Source organism: Haematobia irritans, chromosome 1 (assembly GCF_050003625.1).
Source record: "Haematobia irritans isolate KBUSLIRL chromosome 1, ASM5000362v1, whole genome shotgun sequence".
NCBI lineage: Eukaryota > Metazoa > Arthropoda > Insecta > Diptera > Muscidae > Haematobia > Haematobia irritans.
The window spans coordinates 202,856,222-202,882,276 of record NC_134397.1 but is presented as its reverse complement, the minus strand read 5'-3'; the positions used below and the strand labels follow the sequence as shown (position 1 = coordinate 202,882,276).

Below are 26,055 nucleotides of genomic sequence, written 5' to 3'. Positions count from 1 at the left end.
GATAATGAGTTTCCGGACTCTGCCCCAGGGAAATCAACAATAGTTGATTGGTATGCAAAATTCAAGCGTGGTGAAATGAGCACGGAGGACGGTGAACGCAGTGGAAAGAGGTGGTTACCGACGAAAACATCAAAAAAAATTCACAAAATGATTTTGAATGACCGTAAAATTAAGTTGATCGAGATAGCAGAGGCCTTAAAGATATCAAAGGAACGTGTTGGTCATATCATTCATCAATATTTGGATATGCGGAAGCTCTGTGCAAAATGGGTGCCGCGCGAGCTCACATTTGAGCAAAAACAACAACGTGTTGATGATTCTGAGCGGTGTTTGCAGCTGTTAACTCGTAATACACCCGAGTTTTTCCGTCGATATGTAACAATGGATGAAACATGGCTCCATCACTACACTCCTGAGTCCAATCGACTGTCGGCTGAGTGGACAGCGACCGGTGAATCGTCTCCGAATCGTGGAAAGACTCAAAAGTCCGCTGGCAAAGTAATGGCCTCTGTTTTTTTGGGATGCGCATGGAATAATTTTTATCGATTATCTTGAGAAGGGAAAAACCATCAACAGTGACTATTATATGGCGTTATTGGAGCGTTTGAAGGTAGAAATCGCGGCAAAACGGCCCCATATGAAGAAGAAGAAAGTGTTGTTCCACCAAGACAACGCACCGTGCCACAAGTCATTGAGAACGATGGCAAAAATTCATGAATTGGGCTTCGAATTGGTTCCCCACCCTCCGTATTCTCCAGATCTGGGCCCCAGCGACTTTTTCTTGTTCTCAGACCTCAAAAGGATGCTCGCAGGGAAAAAATTTGGCTGCAATGAAGAGGTGATCGACGAAACTGAGGCATATTTTGAGCCAAAACTGAAGGAGTACTACCAAAATGGTATCAAAAAATTGGAAGGTCGTTATAATCGTTGTATCGCTCTTGAAGGGAACTATGTTGAATAATAAAAACGAATTTTGACAGAAAAAATGTGTTTTTCGTTGTTAGACCGGGGACTTATCAGTCCACCTGTTAATGATCAGCACAATGCAAGTGTATGTACTTTGTGTATAAAATTGTTTCTGATTTGGCTCCATCTATTGGAGCTTTTAGGAATCCTATTGGTTAGCCAATACAAACATAAGAGATAATAATGTATCTCACAGATACTTTTGCAAGTTTATAGATGCTGTACTCTCTGGCTGAGTTTAATGAGTGTAGCGAGGAGATGAGGAAATGACTAGTTCGGTGTCAAGTGCTCGGCGAAAGTGTTTTCTTTCTTTTGCCGATTTTCCATATTACATGCATGCCCATAGTGCCCATATACAATCAGTTCACAATTGATCGTCAACGAAATAAAGTCAAGAATATTGTAAACAATAAAAACAGAATGTTGAAAATAAATAAAATCTCTGGTACAGTGAAAACCCTAATAAATTTGAATAGACAATTAATAATACGACAAACATTGGCAACTACAAGTGTCGCACATCAACAACAACAGCAACAAGATGAACAACCAATACAACAATATGTTAGTAATCAGGTGTAAATAAAGAATTCAATTAAATACAATAATATAAACAATTTATAAAAATTAATGCAAACTAACGATGGCAACTTGTATTGTGTTTGTTGTTCTTGTGTTAATTTAAATTCCAGGGCCGTATACAATCTCGGAGGGATGATAACGAAAGGCCTAAAAATAATGAAGAAAATACCACATCGGCGAATGAGGAGTGGCTTAATGCAAAACCCTTAGATGAAATGCCTACAATAAGTCCTATAAAATTATTGAAAAATTTTTTACCGGGTGGCCGTTACCATGGTCTTGATTCTGCCCAATTAATGTTGGCTTTTAAGGAGGATCTTGGTGGTATTGGTTTGGTGAAGGGAGTCTTTGGTAAACCTGACACTGTCCTCTGTCATGATCCACTCGATTTTGAGAAAGTCTATCGTAACGAAGGTGTTTGGCCCACAAGACCGGGCATGGAAATTCTATATCATTATCGTCATGTTATCCGAAAAGATTTTTTTCAAGGTGTTGAAGGACTATCGGGAACGTAAGTTTTGAGTTTGTTATTAAATATTATCTAGATTAATTACTTAACATCAGGGTTGGCCTGTCACAAACTGTGACTTTGGCGACATATATTTGCGACTGTATAATACGTATGTCGCAAAAGTCGTAAACCTACTGTAGAAAACCTAATTTTTAATAGAAGAAATTCTGAACATTTTTTAATTTAGTTTGACAGCATTCGCGATGAGTTTCTGCAGAAATTAGAGAAAGTTTTCCCACGGTAAAGCCTATTTTCTTATGTGGTATCGAAATTCCCATTGGTGAGTGTGCAAAATAACTTGGAGTTATATTGGACAGGAGACTGAACTTAAAGCTAAACAAGTAAGGAAAGTCTAAAGTCGGGCGGGGCCGACTATATTATACCCTGCACCACTTTGTAGATCTAAATTTTCGATATCATATCACATCCGTCAAATGTGTTGGGTGCTATATATAAAGGTTTGTCCAAAATACATACATTTAAATATCACTCGATTTGGACAGAATTTGATAGACTTTTACAAAATCTATAGACTCATAATTTAAGTTGGCTAATGCACTAGGGTGGAACACAATTTTAGTAAAAAAAAATATGGGAAACATTTAAATCTGAAGCAATTTTAAGGAAACTTCGCAAAAGTTTATTTATGATTTATAGCTCGATATATATGTATTAGAAGTTTAGGAAAATTAGAGTCATTTTTACAACTTTTCGACTAAGCAGTGGCGATTTAACAAGGAAAATGTTGGTATTTTGACCATTTTTGTCGAAATCAGAGAAATATATATATGGGAGCTATATCTAAATCTAAACCGATTTCAATCAAATTTGGCACGCATAGCTACAATGTTAATTCTACTCCCTGTTCAAAATTTCAATTAAATCGGAGTAAAAGATTGGCCACTGTGGTCATATGAGTGTAAATCGGGCGAACGATATATATGGGAGCTATATCTAAATCTGAACAGATTTCAATCAAATTTGGCACACTTGACTACACTACTAATTGTACTCCTAGTGCAAAATTTCAACCAAATTTGGCCAAAAATCTGGTTTCTGGGGCCATATAAGTCCATATCGGGCGATAGATATATATGGGAGCTATATCTAAATTTGAACCGATTTCAACCAAATTTGGCACGCATAGCTACAATGCTAATTCTACTCCCTATGCAAAATTTCAACTAAATCGGAGTTAAAAATTGGCCTCTGTGGTCATATGAGTGTAAATCGGGCGAAAGTTATATATGGGAGCTATATCTAAATCTGAACCGATTTCAACCAAATTTGACACGCATAGCTACAATGCTTATTCTACTCCCTGTGCCAAATTTTAACTAAATCGGAGCAAAAAATTGGCCTCTGTGGTCATATGAGTGTAAATCGGGCGAAAGCTATATATGGGAGCTATATCTAAATCTGAACCGATTTCAACCAAATTTGGCAAGCATAGCTACAATGCTAATTCTACTCCCTGTGCAAAATTTCAATGAAATCGGAGTAAAAGATTGCCCACTGTGGTCATATGAGTGTAAATCGGGCGAACGATATATATGGGAACTATATCTAAATATGAACCGATTTCAATAAAATTTGGCACACTTGACTACACTTCTAATTGTACTCCTAGTGCAAAATTTCAACCAAATTGGGGTAAAACTCTGGCTTCTGGGGCCATGTAAGTCCATATCGGGCGAAAGATATATATGGGAGCTATATCTAAATCTGAACCGATTTCTTCCAAAATCAATAGGGTTCTATTCTGACCCAAATTAGGAAAATGTGCCAAATTTGAAGGCGATTGGACTTAAATTGCGACCTAGACTTTGATCACAAAAATGTGTTCACAGACAGACGGACGGACGGACGGACGGACATGGTTATATCGACTCAGGGACCCACCCTGAGCATTATTGCTAAAGACACCATGTGTCTATCTCGTCTCCTTCTGGGTGTTACAAACATATGCACTAACTTATAATACCCTGTTCCACAGTGTGGCGCAGGGTATAAAAATTGAAACTTCTTCATACATACCATCGTCTTGGATATCATTGAATTCGCTATCTAGCTGTATTTTGAGTTTGCGAATTTTGTTTTTTTTTCATTTACGACGCGTATGTGACGTTTGCAACTTTGCGACAGTCGCAAACCTAAAAAATTTTGATACAGACCATCTCTGCTTAACATATCAGAGTTAACACAATATTTGTCTGAAAGAACAGAGATAGACATATTTCAGGTACATTTTTAGTGCAAAAATTAAAACTATGGCGGAAGGACGAAGGACGAAGGACTAAAAGTGTTTTCACATATCTCCCGTATATATGTATCTCACAATTCCCACTACACAGAAAAACAATTTTCCAATTAATATCTTAATGGACTTTTAAAAAATATTCAATTAAAAATTTAATCGATTCAACAAATTTTTTAATTAAAACAAAAATCAATCACACAAATCAATAGTATCAATTAATTTTTTAATTGGATCAATTAATTTTTTAATTGATACTATCATTTCTGTGATTGGAGACATTTCAAGTAAAAAATTAATTGGATCAATTAATTTCGTGATTGAATCAGAAAAAAATTTTTTTGTGTGTAGCACAGCACCAGTGGCCAGGTTTATGAAATTGTTATTTTTGTACTTTTTTTAGGTAGGAGGTACCCCCGCGACACATTTGGTTTAATACACAATGATTATTATCGTAAAAGTTGCTATACACTGAAAAAAACTAAACTGTTTTATAGCAAGAAAAACTAAATCGTGCGAAAAGTGAACTAAATTATACTTCACATTTTGAGATTTCCATAAAGCGTTGCTAAAATCAGGAACATCCCAGCAAAAAAATTTGGAAGTTCTTCCAAAGGCACAACCTTAAAAGCACTTCCAAAAGATGTACTCCCAAAGATGTTCTTTATTTCAACTACACAGGAAGTTCTTTTAATTCAATTATTTATAACTCGCTCTTTTTCTTATTTTTAATGGGTAGATTTATATTTTTTTTTTGTTTCAAAAAGGTTAAAAACGGAGTAAGCTTTAATAGAATGGTACAAATTATTGAAATTTTGTCGACAAAAATTCAAAATCCATTCCTTCCCTTAATGATTTTGGTATTGATTCCGAGCCAAAGATGCGGCTTCTTTAAAATAAAGAAATTTTTTAGCGACCTATCTGGCTTTAAATCTAGGACCAATAACATTAAAAATAGGATACAGATATCATTTATAAAATTTTCATTATCTTTTCGCGGTTTATTAATAAAGGTACTCACGTACAAACAAATGCCAGTTTAAAAATCCAAATCATAACGGATACTTCAAAGTAAAAAATGTTTTCTTAATTCCAAGAAAACTTTAAACCAAAGAGGCTTAATCCTCAAAATAAGTCTTAGCCTATATTAGAAGCGGTTTTATCTTATATCTAAAGTTTGAATATTTCAATTAATTTAAGGACAATTTCTTTAAATCAAAAATGTGTTAGGTTAGGTTATGTGGCAGCCCGATGTATCAGGCTCACTTAGACTATTCAGTCCATTGTGATACCACAGTGGTGAACTTCTCTCTTATCACTGAGTGCTGCCCGATTCCATGTTAAGCTCAATGACAAGGGACCTCCTTTTTATAGCCGAGTCCGAACGGCGTTCCACATTCCAGTGAAACCACTTAGAGAAGCTTTGAAACCCTCAGAAATGTCACCAGCATTACTGAGGTGGGAAATCCACCGCTGAAAAACTTTTTGGTGTTCGGTCGTAGCAGGAATCGAACCCACGACCTTGTGTATGCAAGGCGGGCATGCTAACCATTGCACCACGGTGTTTCTCTACTTTAAGGAAAATCAGCCTTAGTTGAAAAACAATGGACTTTAACGGAGGGACGCAAATTTACAAAATGAGTGTCCTAAATTTAATGAAAAAAAAATTTTTAAACAAAGTTTATAAACTTTATTTTAATTAAAATTTCATTATTTTAAAGAAATTTGTCATCAATATTATGTAAATTTCGCATCCTAAAATTTTGGTTGCGTAATCTTTAATATCACATAAATATTTTTTTCAGTGTATAATTAAGTGATTTCACTTAAAAATGGGTATCATAACATGAAAGAAAAAATGTTTGGGATAAAGTCAACTTGACTTTAATAATTCAGAAAAATTCTTTAAATTTAATGAAATTGTCTTTAAATTTGTTGTCTTTTTGTCGTTCAAATATGGGACATGTTTTTCAACACTTTATTTTAAACCTTTCACTACCGATGTCCACATAGAAGTACATTCGAAGAAGACACCAAATTCTATTTTCCCACTTAGTTTCGATTTATTTCTCGATGTTATTTTAAAGTACACTGAAAAAAAAGCATACTCGGTTCCAAAGATTTTGTCTTTACTTTAAAAAATTTGGTATTGATTCCGAGCCAAAGAAGCGAAGAATACAAGTAAGGATACTTTTAAGACACAATTCTCTTTTAAATTTAAGTTTTGTGTACTTGCTTCTAGGAAGCAAATTTTAATTTTTCGCTTACTCAGCTTTTTTTCTTCATATGCTATCAAAGTCCTTTAAAAACGAGTTAACGGCAACTTTATTTTCCAAATTAGGACTCGACTTCCAGTAGAAATTATGCTATGTTTGAAGTAAAAAACTTCTTTAAAATAAAGTTTTGAAAAACATGTCCTATATTTGAACGATTTTTTGCTTTGTAGTCAAAAGGCAAAAAGACAACAAATTTAAAGACAGTTTCATTAAATTTAAAGAATTTTTCTGATTTATTAAAGTCAAGTGACCTTAGCCTTATAAATTTTTTCTTTCATGTTAAGATACCCATTTTTAAGTCAAATCACTTAATTATAAGGACAATACGACTTCATTGAAAAGTTTATCGATTTTTGGACAAGGAAAATAACTTTATTTTAGAGAAATGCGTCTTCTATGCAAAGCAAAATTTGTATTCGTATTTTAAAGACATGAAATCTTTGACCTCACGACAATATTTTTTTCAGTGTATAGGCTTTAATCTAAATAAGCAGTTAATATTGTCCATATTGGTGAGGTCTAAAATACATTTTTATAAACTTCTTTAACAATATAATAAAAATACGAAAATTTGAGACAATTTTTCTATTGTATGTTTCTAGTAAATGGACATTTAAACAAAAACTATAGCTGATATTTTTACGGGTTCTTTTTTGTATTTTTTTCACACACTTTGGAAGATATTATAGGTCAAATAAGGCCATTTGGTCACAATTCAAGAATCAAGTTTTCAGAACAAGCTCTTGAAATAATTGAGGTAGGTTTTCAAAATGACAATATTTGTTCTACATGCTGTTATTACAAGTAAAAACAGAATAAAAATAAAAGTTTTGAACATTAGTTTTATTTCGGTAGTGAAAGGGTTAAAGACGTTTTTACTTGAAACATAGCATAATTTCTACTGGAAGTTGAGTCTAGATTTGAAAAATAAAGTTGTCGTTAACTCGTTTTTAAAGTACTTTGATAGCATATGAAGGAAAAAAAAAAGCTGAAAATTTGCTTCCTAGAAGCAAGTACACAAAACCCAAATTTAAAAGAGAATTGTGTCTTAAAAGTATCCTTACTTGTATTCTCCGCTTCTTTGGCTCGGAATTAATACCAACATTTTTAAAGTAAAGCAAAATCTTTGGAACCGGGCTTGCTTTTTTTTTAGTGTGGAATAATTGCAGTTAGATTTGAAGTTGTCCCGCTCTCTTTCCTCTCGACAATGTTAAGAAAAAACTGTTTAGCCACATAATTGACTTAATGGTGATTTTCTAGACAATTCCTCTGTACGTTTTAAAGCTGATTTTTACTTTGACAAAAATAGGCATACATACATGAATCTCACGTATTGATAATATATTGTCGTTTGAAGGGTAATAGACAAAAAAGAATGGCTTGATGACAAGATTCTGGAAACTGTCTCAGAAAAATGAACCACGACAGCCTCTGTGAAATTCCCAAAGAGATTCTGACGAAAATATTAAAACAAAAATACCAACTATCTTTGAAAAAAACTCAAAATTGACAATGAATAACATAGCAAACACTCTCAACTGAACATAGCATTCGCTCATATTTGGGTGTGAGAAAGCTCTGCGCAAGATAAATATTGCGCGAGCTCATATTTGACCAAAAACAATAACAAGCGTTTGGATATGATCAAGTGCAATAATCCTGATTTTTGAGCCGATATGCACGCAACGAAAAAAAGTACATCGTTTGGAAAACGTGTTTCTTTTGTTAGAGTTTTTTGAATTGCTTCGAAAATTTTAAACTTTTATCACCAAACAAATCGTTTGTTAGAAAATTTTTATTTTTTTTTTCAATAAAAATAAAATATTTTTGAACTAACAACACAGTCCATTTCGTTAAGTACTGTTCTTTCTGACTTTAAGTCTTTAATAAGACACATTTTGCAGTACATAGTAAAATTTTAACGTAATGTTGAACATCTTTTCGGAATCTTCCGAACATATCTGGAATATAAGAAGGCGGTTCGGAAACTTCTTAGCCTATCAAAGAAAGAGAATAGTTAGTTTTTCAAAAATATTTTTAGTTTTCAATATAATCTCGTGAAACTTCAATACACTTAGTCGAACGCTTTTCTAGCTATTCTATCCCTTGATTGAAATAGTTTTCCTCAAAATAGTGGTTTACAACTGTAATTGCATCTTCATTTGAGGTAAAACGCTTGCCAGCAAGGAATTTTTTATATATTTGGGAACAAGTAAAAGTCGCTGGGAGCTGAATCAGGAGAATAAGGTGGGTGGTCAAGCAACTCGTACTTTAATTCGTTGATTTTTGGCCATTGTTAAAACACTCTTGTGCGCTGGTGCGTTGTCTTGATGAAAAAAAAAATTTTTGTGTTGTAAACCAGGACGTTTTTCTCGAATTTGTACATTTAATTGATCCAAAAGGTTGCAATAGTACTGTGAATTTATTGTTTTACCCTTTTGCAGATAGTCAATCAATAAAATATCTTTGAAGTCCCAAAAAACCGTTGCCATAGCCTTACCAGCCGATTGAATTGTTATTGCCTTCTTTGAGGCACTTCCTTCAGCTTCAGCCCATTCTTTGGATTGTTCTTTTGTCTCTGGAGTATAGTGGTGCATCCATGTCTCATCAACCGTTATGAAACGACGCTTAAAATCCATTTTATTTCGCTTAAAACGATCCAAACAAGCTTGAGAAATGTTCATTCTTATGCATTTTTGATCGACTGTTAACAAATACGGCAGCCTTCTTGCAGAAAGCTTTTTCATCTGTAGTTCTTCATGGAAAATTAAATGGACTCGATCATTTGAGATGCCTATGATATTAGCAATTTCACGCACTTTTATTCGTCGATCATTTAATACCATATCATGCAATTTGCTTACAATATCTGTTGTTGTTGCTGTTTTTGGACGTCCACTACGTGGTTCATCTTCAATTCTTGTACGACCACGTTTAAATTCAGCAACCCAATTTTTTACTGTTGCATATGAAGGAGCACTTTCACCTAACACATTCATCATATCATTATGAATTTCTTGTCCCAATAAACCTTTTTTATATAAATATTTAATAACAGCACGCATTTCTAATTTTTCCATTGTAAAAAAATTGAAAAAAAAATTAACATGTGTTCATAACAGAGATGGAAGTTTCCAAAACACTTAACTTTTTTCTGTTTATACCGCGCTTTTTGTGCTAGGCTAAGAAGTTTCCGAACTGCCCTCGTATGTAAAATAAAAAAAAAACATTTTTGGTGTTCGGTCGAAGCAGGGATCGAACCCTTGGCATGCAAGGCGGACGTAGCAACCACTGCTCCACGGTGCCCAACTAAATCTATGTTTCTGTTAAATAAAGTTTGTTTAATCGGCACGTGGGCGCCGCAATCTATGCTATATAAATATAACTTATATGGATAATTGTCTATTGATGGCAATAACAGCAACATAGCTCAGTGGATGGTGTGTTGGCTTACAAATTGTATGGTCCGTGGTTCCATTCTCCGTAAAATTTAAAAAAATTATAATATCGAATAATTTTTTTCTACATTGTTTGTATTACAGAAAAAGGTGCTAAGAACTAAAAAACTTCGTGGAAGTGAGAAAAATGTGAGGGAAAATTCAATTAGTCAGATAAGATGGTTTTTTTTTTTTTGAGTTAGTCTTTATGAAATTGTTTTTTCCATCTTGGAAAAGAATAAACATTTATCACAAAAAGAATATACTTGGAAGAAAAGTATATTCTTTTTGTGATAAATAAACTTCCTTACAGCGAAAAGCAAATGAGAAAGGAACTTTGTTTGTACTAAAATTTCGTTTGGGAGGAAAGAATTATTTTTTTTTGCGTGTGGGACAATGGATGAGTCGACCGAAAGGGTTATGCTGTCTGTTTTCTGTGATGCACACATCGATTTCTACATTCCAAAGTGCGCTAAGTCTAAAAAGTAAATTTTACAGGAAAAAAGAAACAAGTTTTGTTTTTTAAAATTTCTCAGAACCCGTATAAGATAGAAATTCCCTTATTTTCGGTCTTAAAATCATATTTTTTATAATTTTTTTTTTTAGTATGTATGAACTCAAAATGGTGATAATAGGACATGGCTAAAAATGACTTAGACCACTTTGAACCGAACAAAGCTTTTTGCCCTTTTTGGATTGGACATTTTTTAAAACTTTAGACACAGGCTAAGTACACCCAGAGAAGAAATATGATCACCTCAAACACGTTTTAAGAGCAAAATGTTATTTTTGGGTGGTGACCATGTAACATGGTTTTCGCAACCTTGTTATTTTCTCGGAAATCATGTATCTGATTTCGGCAAGTAGGTTATATTTGACGAGAAAATAACATTTTAGTGACAAACATGTTACATGGTCACCATACAAAAATAACAGTTTGCTCTTGAACATATTTGAGGTGGTCATATTCCTTCTCCGCGTGTACAATATTAACAACAACTTTTGATAGAAATGTCCAATAAATTTGACAGGATGCAATTCACATCAATCCGAATAAAAAACAGCGAACTCTATCAAAATATGCTAGGTCGACTTAGCGTACTCTGGAATGAGGGCATCGATATAATATTTGACAACGGCGCAAAAAGCCCAAGTTGAACACAGGGAAAACAATTATGAAAATTTTCTAAATTAAGATTTTAATTGAATGTTAAAATATAACCAATAAAAAAAAAATTTATTTGAATTAAACTAAAATCAATCAATGTAATATCTACAAACTATAAATTCTATAAATTAATTTTTTAATTGGATCAATTTATTTTTTTTTTTTTTTGTGGGATTTTTTTAATTGGTGATGGTGATTAACACCAGCAATTCCGGGATTAAAAAAATCTATTTAAAATTAATTGGTTCAATTAAATATACAGCAGCACGAAGACAACGCACCGTGTATACCTAAAAAACTATTTTTCCCAAGGAACGAAATCATAGACAAACGAAATTTTGCTTTGTTAAAAATTATTTCCTCTATGATCATATAAACGTTGTTTCTGATACAACGGTTGAATTCAGTCTTTTTTTTAAGATAATTATTTAGAGTCAAAAGAAAACTTCGTTTGTTTACAATTTCGTTCCTCAGAAAAGAAAACTCTTTTATCAGTGTAGAACTAATTGAAGTGGTATCGAAAAGTTTAACTGACTCTGTAATTAGTGGATGGACCTTAAGGAATGGTATTATGTTCAATAAAAAGAATGTTTGCACAACCAAAATAATCTTACATTCACTGAAAGAAATATTTACGTGATATTAAAGATTTCGTAACCTAAATTTTAGAATGCGAAATTTACAAAATATTAAGAGCAAATTTCTTAAAAAAAATTAAATTTTATTTAAAATAAAGTTTATAATCTTTGCTTTTTTCATTAAATTTAGGACACAAATTTTGTAAATTTGCGTCCCTTCGTTAAAGTCGCATGTCTTTGAACTAAGACTAATTTTCCTTAAAGTAAGAAATACATATTTGATTTAAAGAAATTGTCCTTTGGAATTAAAAAAAACATTTTTTACATTAAAGTATCTGTTATAATTTGGATTATTAAACTGGCATTTGTTTGTACGTGAATACTTTTAAAGGGTGATACGGTCAAAATGTGGTCAAGTTTCTTTCAATTTTGCATTTAAAAAAACCTGAACACCCCTCATTTTGAAGGTGTGTGTGTGTAGAATGTTGCTCCTATTTTGATTTTGGAATTCACTCTTCAGTTGTCAAAATGCCGTCCAAGCAAGAAGAGCAGCGTATCAAAATTTTGCTCGCGCATCGCGAAAATCCGAGCTACTCGCACGCAAAGCTGGCAAAATCGCTAAAAGTTGTCAAATCAACCGTTACAAATGTAACTAAAGTGTTTGGGGAAAGTTTGTCGACAGCCAGGAAGTCTGGATCGGGGGGAAATCGAATGCTGACGAAGTTTGACTATGTGTTGACCTACGTCAAAGCCGACTACAAGCAGCTTCCGGGACAGGAGTTTTATACGGCAAAAGGAAGGGGAAAGGTAGCAGATATTTTCAAGCACATAAAATTGTCAAAGTTCGCAAAGAAATATCTGATTTGGCAAGCCATCTGTACCTGTGGCTTGAAAAGCAGCAACCAAGAAATTTACGTGAAAGAGTGTTTGAATAAACGTCTGCTGCCTTTCCTGAAGAAACACGGTTGTTCCGTACTATTTTGGCCGGATTTGGCATCTTGCCATTACGGTTAAAAGGCCATGGAGTGGTACGCCGCCAACAACGAGCAAGTGAAAAAAAATGGGTAAAAAAACTCCGTTAGTTAAATTTATTTTTTTTTTACTTTTAAAGCTTAGATACTGAATTTATTTGATTTCTGATTATCTGATTTCCTAACATACCTAAATTATTTGTGTCATAATAAGCTTTCATTGGTGAAAAACATCTCGTTTGTGTGTCAATTTATGGTTTGATAAGAAATGTGTTTTTTTCGTGTGGTTGGCATTTTAAAAATATATTTCTTCTTCATTTTGATAAGGAATTCTGTAACCAGGAAATCTTAAGTAGATTCTTAAAAAATACAATATATTATTTATGGGCCAGCAGTATTGCATATTTATTTACGGAAGGAATTCATTTGAACGCTTATTATTGTAGAATATATTAACATGGAGGATTGTATTACCTATATGTACGGACTCACATTTTTCTAATATAGGTAAAGATATTTTAATTAAAATAATTTGCATAGTCTTCTTTTTGAAGCATTCTTTATTAAACTTAACACGAGAGAATCGAACGTATTTCAAATAAGGCAAATTTTCCATAAAATAAAGAAATATTATTTTCGATTTATTTAAGAAATAATCATTGAATTGATTTAGAGTTAAATAGAAAGTAGGGCGCGACCGACTATATCATACCCTAAACCATCCCCAGTGAATTAGTAGCATAGGTTTGGGAGATGAACCGCATTTCCTTATTTATGAAAATTAAGGAGTACATGTTTATTGGAATTTTATCACAATCTGAGCTGAAACGCCAGATATTAGGAGCTATACTTGGTTTTACACCTACAAAGTTAGGTTAGGTATAGTGGCAGGCCGATATATCAGACCCATTAGACCATAGGTTAGGTTAGGTATAGTGGCAGCCCGATATTTCAGCCTCACTTAGACTATTCAGTCCATTGTGATACCACAGTGGCGAACTTCTCTCTTATCACTGAGTGCTGCCCGATTCTATGTCAAGCTAAATGACAAGGGACTTCCATTTTAAAGCCGAACGGCGTTCTACATTGCAGTGAAACCACTTAGAGAAGCTTTGAAACACTTAGAAATGTCACCAGAATTACTAAGGTGGGGAAATCCACCGCTGAAAATTTTTTTGGAGTTTGGTCGAAACTGGGCTTAAACCCACGACCCTGTGTATGCAGGCCGGTTAGTACAGAGTTAGTAGGCCACTAATATTGAGTTCATTATTCAAAAAATAGGAAATCGCTCAATTAGTGTGGATATGTAGCCAAATTTGTGAAAGTTTGGCAATATTTTTATGTAAGAGCTATATGTAAGTCTAAGTTCGATCGAACAATACATATAAATTTGAAATTTGAGTAATTTGATAAATAAATAAGAGAATTATGGACAAATTTGAGAAAATCGAGCTATGCATATATATGGGAGCTATTTCTTATTGTGAATTGATTTGGAAGATATTTTGCAGGTTTGATTGATACCAGAAAAGGTTACCTTGTGGTAACTTTGAGTAAGTTCGGTTAATAAATAAGGCCACTATAGTCCAAAATTAAGGAAATTGGGGCAAAATTTTTGAATATTGGGCGATACATATACATGGGAGCTATAGCTAAATCTTAACCGATTTGGATTATATTTTGCAGGTTTAGTTGATATCACTGAAGGTTACCTTATGCTAAATTTGAGTAAGATCGGTTTATAAATAAGGCTTTATGGTCAGAAATAAAATTATTAGGGGTAAATTTTTGAAAAACGGGCGATACATATATATGGAAGCTTTATCTAAATCTGAACCGATTTGGATGATATTTTGCAAGTTTGGTTAATATTATAGTAGATTACCATTTGTTGAATTTGAGTAAGATTGGTTAATAAATGAGGCCACTATGGTCAAAAATAAGGTTAATAGGGAAAATTTTTTTGAAAATCGGGCGCTATATATATATGGGAGCTATATCTAAATCTTAACCGAATTCTTCCAAAATCAATAGGGTTCTATTCTGAGCCAAAACACATACTTGTGCCAAAGTCGATTGGACTAAAACTGCGACCTAGACTTTGATTACAAAAATGTGTTCACGGACAGACGGTCATGGCTATATCGACTCAGGAGCCCACCCTGAGCATTTTTGCCAAAGACACCATGTGTCTATCTCGTCTCCTTCTGGGTGTTGCAAACATATGCACTAACTTATAATACCCTGTTACACAGTGTTGCGCAGGGTATAAAAACGGTAAAAATTTAATTTTTCGTAAAAGTTAGAAAATGATAAATTTAGGATGGCATTGCATAGTACTATTTTCTTTTTCAAGTTTCACTACGAAATATCAAGAGGTGTCATATTTGTAGCGTAAAGACATTCGTTATTCAGAAAAGAACAGCGTCTTTTAAAATAATTTTCCTTTTATTTTCAGACAAGGTGAAAAATGGGGGCTTTTTCGTTCAACTGTTAATCCAATTCTAATGCAACCTAAAAATGTTCGAGTATACTTTCACAAAATGTCACAAGTCAATAAAGAATTTATTGAACGGTAAGTCCAACAATAATAACATAAAAAAGGGATTTTCGACCCACGGAGTTATTTTTTGTCTTTTAAAACATTTCCTTGAGGAAATCTTTCTTAAATAAAAATTTTCCGAGCCAATCTATGATATCCCTAAAAATTAGAACCTATTAATTTAATACAATAAATTTATGAATTCTAGCTTAAACTTAAACACAAGCTTTTCATGTTATACTTATGAAAACCTATTTTTAGAATTCGGGAAATCCGTGACCCTCATTCTCTGGAAGTACCAAGAAATTTCGAAGAAGAAATGAATCGTTGGACTTTGGAATCTGTATCGGTAGTGGCATTGGACAAACAATTGGGTTTGATTGGAAGAAATCGCAATAATCCCGAGGCAAAACTGCTTTTCAAATCATTAACTGAGCTATTTGTTTATTCCATGGAACTTGAGCTGAAACCATCCATTTGGAAATATTACACAACACCAACAATGAAAAAGGTTATAGAAAGTTTAGATCATATTACCGAAATTACAAAAACCTATATTGAAGAGGCAATCGAGCGTATTGAAAACGAAGAGAAAAGTGGTCGACCAGAAAAGCCGGAAAATGAAAAGAGTGTATTGGAGAAATTAGTTAAAATTGATAAGAAAATTGCTATGGTTATGGCCATGGATATGTTAATGGCAGGAGTTGATACGGTGAGTGTGAAAAAAGATAAATTTATAAACTTACCACAAGATTCATAGAGATCAGTTAATTTGGACCTGAAACAAAAGTATCAAAAAATTATTCGAGCTTTTATTAAATTTAATAAATTTAGGTATTTAAAAAATTATCTTCATTCCCTAGATTAAATTAAGTCGAGCCAAATTAATTTAAACTAAATCAAATCAATTTTAATTATTTTAAATCAATTAAATACAAATTAAATCTAATTTAATTAAACTAAATATTAGATTAAATTAAGTCGAGCTAAATTAATTTAAACTAAATCAAATCAATTTTAATTATTTTAAATCAATTTAATCAAATTAAATCTAATTTAATTACACTATATAATGAATTAACTTGATTATATTTAAAATATTCCCTCATTGAATTAATTTAAATTATAATCATTTAAGTCAAATTATAATAAATTAAAATGAAATAAATTAACTTAAATTAAGTAATAGTGAATCCATTAATGTGAATTACATATATACATTTTTAGTATCACTTAAAATATATTCACCCTTATTCCTGAAGTCGCCCTCGCCGTCGCTTTTCATCTGCCGCCACTAATTGGTATTCCGTTCGTCGATATATTCTGATATCGACGAAAATCGATATTCCTGGTGTCGCTTTTTGTCGCCAATATCGTCGCTTTTTGTAGCCGTTAAATTTACCAGCTACGAGTTTAGTGATTAATTTTTGAAGAAGTTTTTTAGACTTTATTAATCGAACAATTGAAAAATAAATTTAAAAAATGGAAATTGGTAAGAGGTAAAGTGACTAATCTTCAACAATTACAAAAAAATGGGAAAAAGGAACTAGATATCAGCTATTCAATGAGCTAGACTGACTCCAACGATTTAAAACCGGTTGGAAAAAATGGTTTGTAGTTTAATGCCTTTGAACTTTAGAGACAAATTGTAACAAATGATAGAAAAGCTGTAACTATTATTAAAAAATCTATATTGTTCAAGTATTTATTCCAGCTTCCACTCTTTGAGGAACTCATGTTCTGAGCTGACCACGATCACAAATCTATTGATATAAAAATGCGCTAGTTATATCAAATTGATCTGTATATATAGTAGTTATGGTCATCACATTCACATCATAGAAAAGAAAACTGCACAATTAAAGTAAACGTGTTGATTTTTCCATTTATTTTTAATAGAAACCCTTCAAGGCCAATGTATTTTATTTAGCACCAAACTTAGATAATGTTAACCATTTCCCGAGTCAAATTTATCATTTATTATTTTTAAAAGCAAATAATTAAAATTCAGTTTTGCACTTCAGCTGATTGTTTTCTTTCACGATGATCCATGTCCATTGATTTCAGCGTCTTCGCAATTTTTATAGTTTTGGAAGCTTTTACTGTCCTTGAATATATATCCATATTTTTTCCCGCGTTAAAATACATATCATAAAAATATTTTAAACCGAAAAATTAAAATTCATTTTTTGCACATCAGCTGATTGTTTTCTAGTGATATCGGCCTTTTATTACCGAGTATTGTAATTGGTACAAAAAGTAATCGTCGTCTCGCCGTCGCCACTTCACAGGAATACCAAATGAATGACGAGACGACTTAAAAGTGACAGACGACAAAAAGCGACGGCGAGAGCGAGGGCGACTTCAGGAATAAGGGTGATTAAATTGAATTGAGCCTAAAGAAAAATATAAATTCCTAATTTTTGCTGGATATGTTGATAATCATACAGATAATATTTTTTGTCTTCAATCATGACATTAATTGATCCAATTAATTTTTAATTGAAATTTCTTAATTTCAATAAAAATTAATTGATCCAATTAAAAGATAAATTGATAATGTTACTTTTTGTGATTTTTTTTTTTTTTGTTTTTTTAGACGCTTAATACGCACTGTATCTTTTAAGATACGACTAGAAAAAAATTCTTACACCTTAAAATGTTGATAGAATTCTACGAAATCAAGTTTGTTGCATTTAAAACATCATAACGCAGCTTGAAAAAATCTGCTTTTCCGGAAAATCTATAGTTCTTCTGTGTAATATGAAACCAAAATTGAAAATCAAATTTTGCCCGAAAATTCAAAAACCCACAAATTGGAGAATAATTAATATTTACCAGAGATAAAAGTAATGTTGGTAAAAAACCTATATAGTGTAAAAATATAACCAATCAAATTGTTTATTTGTAAACAAAAACTTTGTTTAATGCGGTTTAAGAATAAACACTATTTTTGCAAAAAGAAAAACAAATTGTTGTTGATTTTGATTTCAGCTTGAAACCATGCATTGACTAAACTACAAGTGTAGCTTAACCAATAGAGGAAAATAATGTTTGTCAAATTTATATAGACTGCATGATGGTTGGATGGGCGCACGTTTCGGAATTACCACATTCCTCATCAGCATCTTCTACTTGCAGCAAAACTATCAACCAATTATCAGAATAAATACAGGCAGTTTACTAAACCCAAAAGTAAACCACACTTGAACCTTCCAAAAAAAGGTTTCACATGATAGCCGGCTTATGCCGAAATAAATTCGTACAAACATATCTCTTTTCCTTTGCCACCGTCAAATCATCGATTTGAGTGCAGTTGTCTGGCACACTCAAAATAAATAAATAAATTGCTCATATATGTGCAGTCTATATGGCTTTGCCCAAATAACTTTGACAAACATTCTTTTCCTCTGTACACTTGTAGTTTAGTCAATGCATGGTTTTAAGCTGAAATCAAAAACAACAACAATGATTAAAAGGAAAAAAACAACAATAACAAAACAAAACGAAGAAAAAAATAAAATTAAACAAAAAATTGTTTCAGAAGAATCGGTGTTCTTGTGCATTTAAGGTTTATTTAAAAAATTAAAATTAAAACAATTTCTATTTAATTAAATCTAAAAAAAATATGAAATAAACAATTTTTTCTCAATGTTTCCAGACTTCATCAACGTTTACTGGCCTCCTTTTATGTTTGGCCAAAAATCCAGCAAAACAAGCAAAACTACGTCAAGAAGTACGAAAATTACTACCCAACAAGGATTCCGAATTTGATGAGACCGTCTTCCAGAATATGCCCTACTTGAAGGCTTGCATTAAAGAATCACTTCGCATGTATCCCCTTACCCTGGGTAATACCCGGGTTCCTATAAACGATGTTGTCCTACAAGGTTATCGCGTGCCCAAAGGAACCCAAGTCATAATGATATCAACGTCGTTAATGAAAAATGAAAAACATTATCCACGTGGTAATGAATATCTTCCCGAAAGATGGCTGAGACCATCGAAACAAGAAGAAGAAGCCGGACAATTAGGAACCGGAGAATGTCCAGTGGCCTTGAAGCCCAGTAGTCCATTCATATATTTACCATTTGGATTTGGTTCACGTAGCTGTATTGGTCGTCGTATTGTCGAAATGGAATTGGAAATGGGTATAGCTCGAGTTATACGAAATTTCCATGTGGATTTTAATTATTCCACCGAAAATGCATTCAAATGTGTCTTGATTAATGTACCGAATATCCCATTGAAATTCAAATTTTCCGATGTTAAAGATTAATGTTGTGAATAATTAGATTTAATTAGTATTTAGAGAATCTGTATGTATACCCAGTGCAATAATTTTATATTAAATAAAAGAAATCAATTTTCACGTTTTCATATTCATGATGCATCTTCTATGGGAAATTTTCATCCTTAGCCATTTGATTGCCTATGGCATAGATTTCATTGAACTTTAACTACTCGCCGGACCATTTTAGTTGTTGTTGCAATGATAGCATTCGGTAATGCTACCAGTATCATTATAACGATTTGTGGTGAGATATACGAACATTTCAGTTTGTTACACACAAATATAATCATTTGTTCATAGACAGAGGGACGGACGGACGGACGGACGGACATGGCTAGATCGACTCAGGACACACCCTGAGCATTATTGCCAAAGACACCATGTGTCTACCTCGTCTCCTTCTGGTTGCTGCACTAACTTATAATACCCTGTTCCACAGTCTGCCCCACAGGGTATAAATATAGGAAATCGTAAATCGGGCGAAAGATATATATGGGAACTACATCTAAATCTGAACCGATTTGAAACACTTAATGACACTATCAATTGTACTCCTTGGGCAACATTTCAAATAAATCAGGTAAAACTCTGGCTTCTGGGGCTATATAACATAAATGCGAAAGATATATGTGGGAGCTATATCTAAATCTGAACCGATTTCTTCCAAAATCAATAGGGTCCTATTGTGACCCAAAACATATATACGCCATACGCCAAATTTGAAGTCTATCGGACTAAAACTGCGACCTAGACTTTGATCACAAAAATGTGGTCACAGACAGACTCAGGGGCCGACCGTGAGCAACATTGCCAAAGACACCATGTGTCCATCTCGTCTCCTTTTTGGGTGTTGCAAACATATGCACTAACTTATAATACCCTGTTCCACAGTGTGGCGCAGGGTATAAAAATTCGATTTGTGATATGATTAACAGGTTGGCTGATAAGTCCCCGGTCTAACAAAGAAAAACACATTTTTTGTCAAAATTCGTTTTTATTATTCAACATCGTTCCCTTCAAGAGCGATACAACGATTATAACGACCTTCCAAATTTTTGATACCATTTTCATAGTACTCCTTCGGTTTTGCCTCAAAATAGGCCTCAGTTTCGGCGATCACCTCTTCATTACAGCCAAATTTTTCCCTGCGAGCATCCTTTTGAGGTCTGAGAACAAGAAAACTCGCTGTATACGTTGGGTGGGGAAGCAATTCGAAGCCCAATTCATGAATTTTTGCAATCGTTCTCAATGACTGGCACGGCACGGTGGCACGGTGCGTTGTCTTGGTGGAACAACACTTTTTTCTTCTTCATATGGGGCCGTTTTGCCGCGATTTCCACCTTCAAACGCTCCAATAACGATGATTTTTCCCTTCTCAAGATAATCGATAAAAATTATTCCATGCGCATCCCAAAAAACAGAGGCCGTTACTTTGCCAGCGGTTCACCAGTCGATGTCCACTCAGCCGACTGTCGCTTGGACTCAGGAGTGTAGTGATGGAGCCATGTTTCATCCATTGTCACATATCGACGGAAAAACTCGGGTGTATTACGAGTTAACAGATGCAAACACCGCTCAGAATCATCAACACGTTGTTGTTTTTTGTCAAATGTGAGCTCGCGCGGCACCCATTTTGCACAGAGTTTCCGCATATCCAAATATTGATGAATGATATGACCAACACGTTCCTTTGATATCTTTCAGGCCACTCCTTTGATATCTTTCAGGCCACATGCAACTTCATTTTACGGTCATTCAAAATCATTTTGTGGAATTTTTTGATGTTTTCGTCGGTAACCACCTCTTTCGGGCGTCCACTGCTTTCACCGTCCTCTGTGCTCATTTCACCACGCTTGAATTTTGCATACCAATCAATTATTACTGATTTCCCTGGGGCAGAGTCCGGAAACTCATTATCAGGCCAAGTTTTTGCTTGCACCGTATTTTTCCCCTTCAGAAAACAGTATTTTCTCAAAACACGAAATTCCCTTTTTTCCATTTTTTTTCACAATTACAAAAGTTGATTCACAATGGACGCTCTATCTCACAAACTAATTGACTTACAGACGTCAAATTTTGACACGAATCATTTGAAGCTTGGTATGTTACTATATAAAAATAATATGCATTTAATACTACCGACGCCATCTATGTGTCAGACCGGGGACTTATCAGCCAACCTGTTATCAACATCAAAAGTTGCTTAGTTTTATGACAAACTCCGCCTAAAATTATACCAGAGATTTTACTCAGTAAAATCTTAACAATAGCATGAAAGTGCTTTCGATTGAAAAAGCTCTCATTAATATGGTTTGCTACCCTTTCTCTCTTACTGCAACTGAAAACAATATTCCTCCCCCCAAAAAATCCAATTCATAATTAATAAAATGTTCGTTCACTCTATGAGAGTAGAGAAGAATTCAGATGTTAGCTCAGAATTGCATTCAGAAAAAATACTTTCCTCGGGAAAGAAATTTTAGACAAACGAAATTCCCTTATGTGTTAATAAGACAAATTATCCCGAATTTATAACAAGTGTTGCATTGTCTCTAACATTTTTTATTTGCTTTTAATACATTTTTGTTAAATCTATTTTTGTGTCGAAACTAGGATAAAATGATTGCTATGCTAATATAGATATAATTTGTAACAAGGAATTTTACAGGTCTATAAGAAACAAGTAAGGAAAGTCTAAAGTCGGGCGGGGCCGACTATATTATACCCTGCACTACTTTGTAGATCTAAATTTTCGATACCATATCACATCCGTCAAATGTGTTGGGTGCTATATATAAAGGTTTGTCCCAAATACATACATTTAAATATCACTCGATTTGGACAGAATTTGATAGACTTCTACATAATCTATAGACTCAAAATTTAAGTCGGCTAATGCACTAGGGTGGAACACAATGTTAGTAAAAAAAATATGGGAAATCTGAAGCAATTTTAAGGAAACTTCGCAAAAGTTTATTTATGATTTATCGCTCGATATATATGTATTAGAAGATTAGGAAAATTAAAGTCTTTTTTACAACTTTTCGACTAAGCAGTGGCGATTTAACAAGGAAAATGTTGGTATTTTGACAATTTTTGTCGAAAACAGAAAAACATATATATGGGTGAGAAATATATATTGAAGCTATATCTAAATCTGAACCGATTTCAATCAAATTTGGCACACATGACTATACTACCAATTGTACTCCTTGTGCAAAATTTCAAGCTAATCGGGATAAAACTCTGGCTTCTGGGTCTATATAAGTGCATATCGGGCGAAAGATATATATGGGAGCTATATCTAAATCTGAACCGATTTCAACCAAATTTGGCACGCATAGCTGCAATGCTAATTCTATTCTCTGTGCAAAATTTCAAACAAATTCGCAAAAATCTGGCTTCTGGGGCCATATAAATCCATATCGGGTGAAAGATATATATGGGAGCTATATCTAAATCTGAACCGATTTCAATCAAATTTTGCACACTTGACTATACGACTAAGTGTTATGTTTGTACAAAATTTCAAGCAAATCGGTATAAAACTCTGGCTGCTGAATCCATATTAGTGCATATCGGGCGAAAGATATATATGGGAGCTATATCTAAATCTGAACCGATTTCTTCCAAAATCAATAGGGTTCTATTCTGACCCAAACTAGGAACATGTGCCAAATTTGAAGGCGATTGGACTTAAATTGCGACCTAGACTTTGATCACAAAAATGTGTTCACAGACAGACGGACGGACGGACAGACGGACATGGTTATATCGACTCAGGGACCCACCCTGAGCATTATTGCCAAAGACACCATGTGTCTATCTCGTCTCCTTCTGGGTGTTACAAACATATGCACTAACTTATAATACCCTGTTCCACAGTGTGGCGCAGGGTATAATGATTGCTATGCTAATATAGATCTAATTTGTAACAAGGAATTTTACAGGTCTATAAGAAAAAATGGTGTAAAGCATTTAATTAGTAATTTTTCTTTGAAAAATTTATAAAAATTCTCAACAACGTCCCCTTCGGTTTTCCGAAACGAAGAATGAAGTGAATATATGAAATAATAACAAATTGACAGATTACCGATTATATGAGCCGGAGGGTATCCCAAAAGAAAGCATTTTGAGTAATTGCAAAGTTGTCGGCGCGATGGTAGCCTTGAGATTTCATCGTTTTAAAAACTCTGAATAGATATGGCTGATTAACACTTTTCATTATGTTTCTGTTATGATTATTTTGAACTTTTTTTCTACATATTGCTTAAATGACTTGCAATGCACTTTCTGAGAATTTTCCATAAATATATTTAACTAACCTACTTTCTGGGCAGCGTAATATGCTACAAAGCAATAGAGCGGCCTTAATGGGGTAGCAACTGTTTCAATATGGTTTCATGGGTTAACTAATGCGCCGTTTCATATAAATATTCCTCAATTCTAATGGACATTATCAGTTTTACAAACGTTCTGTACCTGTTAAAATTAATCAATAGATAATTGCGCCTATCAATGATGCTGTCATCAACATTTTTGTTTACTACTGTCGCCGTTTTATTTGCAATCCTGCTCAGTGCTCCAACTGCTGATGGTACCCTAATAGCTATAGCCTGTTTATTACAATCGCCGCTTTGTCCTTTCATAACAACTCCAGCACCGATGATGATGATGGGTGAGAATGGAGGACAAAAATAAAAGCTGTAGAATTGTTGTGTTATTTCTTTATATTGTAGTTTGTAAATAAAATCACTAAAAGGAAAATTAATGAAGTACAATGGAAAATTCGGCAGTTTCAAATTATGTCATTACAAAAACAATGTAATTCGATACATAGGCAATAATTTTCCTCAATTTTGAGGAGAAGTATAAAAGCAAAATTAAAAAAGAAAACTTTTCTTTCAGTGTACGAAGGTTGCCACCGTGGTGCAATGGTTAGCATGCCCGCTTTGGATACACAAGGTCGTGGGTTCGATTCCTGCTTGGACCAAACACCAAAGAGTTTTTCAGCTGTGGATTATCCCCCCTCAGTAATGCTGGTGACATTTCTGAGGGTTTCAAAGCTTCTCTAAGTGGTTTCACTGCAATGTGAACCGCCGTTCGGACTCGGCTATAAAAAGGAGGTCCCTTGTCATTGAGCTTAACATGGAATCGGGCAGCACTCAGTGATAAGAGAGAAGTTCACCAATGTGGTATCACAATGGACTGAATAGTCTAAGTGAGCCTGATAAATCGGGCTGCCACCTAACCTAACCCTAAGGTTGCATTTTATATTTCGGGCTTGAAGGGTGATACGGTCAAAATTTGGTCAAGGGAAAACGCTGTAAATCGGTGAAATCGTTTATTTAAAAAATCAAATTAAATTTCTTTTTCAAGTTCAATTAGTATAAAACTCAGGAAAAATATTCAGTTAGGCTTTCGCTTTTCCAAATCCGAATTGCCGGGCCTCACGCTTGACACCTGCCATCAGATTTTGTACAGCCAGCTTGTCCACCTTCTTCGCAGCAGAAAGCCAGTTTGCCTTGAACTGCTGCTCGTCCTTAGCAGTTTTTTTAGTCTTCTTTAGGTTCCGCTTGACAATAGCCCAGCATTTCTCAATTGGGAGGAGCTCTGGCGTGTTAGGAGGGTTCTTGTCCTTGGGAACCACCTGTCCGTTGTTGGTGGCGTACCACTCCATGGCCTTTTTACTGTAATGGCAAGATGCCAAATCCGGCCAAAACAGTACGGAACAACCGTGTTTCTTAAGGAAAGGCAGCAGACGTTTATTCAAACACTCTTTCACGTAAATTTCTTGGTTGACAGTCCCGGAAGCTATGAAAATGCTGCTTTTCAAGCCACAGGTACAGATGGCTTGCCAAACCAGATATTTCTTTGCGAACTTTGACAGTTTTATGTGCTTGAAAATATCTGCTACATTTCCCTTCCTTTTGCCGTATAAAACTCCTGTCCCGGAAGCTGCTTGTAGTCGGCTTTGACGTAGGTTTCGTCGTCCATTACCACGCAGTCAAACTTCGTCAGCATCGTCGTGTACAGCCTCCGGGATCGCGCTTTGGCCGTCGTATTTTGTTTATCATCGCGATTTGGAGTCACTACCTTCTTGTAAGTCGATAGTCCGGCTCGTTTTTTGGTTCGATGCACGGTTGTAGACGATACACCCAGCTTATTTGCGGCATCTCGGAGAGAGAGGTTAGGGTTTCGCTTGAAAGTACCGGCAACTCTCTTTGTCGTCTCAGCGGCTTCCGGTTTTCGATCCAGATCCGATCCAGACTTCCTGGCTGTCGACAAACGTTCCCCAAACACTTTAATTACATTTGTACCGGTTGATTTGGCAACTTTTAGCGATTTTGCCAGCTTTGCGTGCGAGTAGCTCGGATTTTCGCGATGCGCGAGCAAAATTTTGATACGCTGCTCTTCTTGCTTGGACGGCATTTTGACAACTGAAGAGTGAATTCCAAAATCAAAATAGGAGCAAC

At 34.3% G+C, this 26,055-nt stretch overlaps 1 protein-coding gene across 2 annotated transcripts; it reads left to right on the top strand.

The window, feature by feature from the left end:
- Nucleotides 1-1,274: 1,274 nt before the first annotated feature.
- On the top strand, nucleotides 1,275-19,668 carry LOC142222438 (cytochrome P450 CYP12A2-like). 2 transcript variants are annotated; one of them, XM_075292581.1, is made up of 5 exons: nucleotides 1,275-1,542; nucleotides 1,659-2,059; nucleotides 15,205-15,321; nucleotides 15,550-16,000; nucleotides 18,950-19,668. In XM_075292581.1, exons 1-5 carry the CDS (start codon nucleotides 1,303-1,305, stop codon nucleotides 19,565-19,567), a joined length of 1,827 nt encoding a protein of 608 aa, XP_075148696.1. In that variant the 5' UTR covers nucleotides 1,275-1,302; the 3' UTR covers nucleotides 19,568-19,668. The 2 variants fall into 2 exon arrangements, with proteins under 2 accessions (XP_075148696.1, XP_075148697.1); XM_075292582.1 differs by having other exon boundaries at nucleotides 1,279-1,530.
- The last annotated feature ends 6,387 nt before the right edge of the window (nucleotides 19,669-26,055 follow it).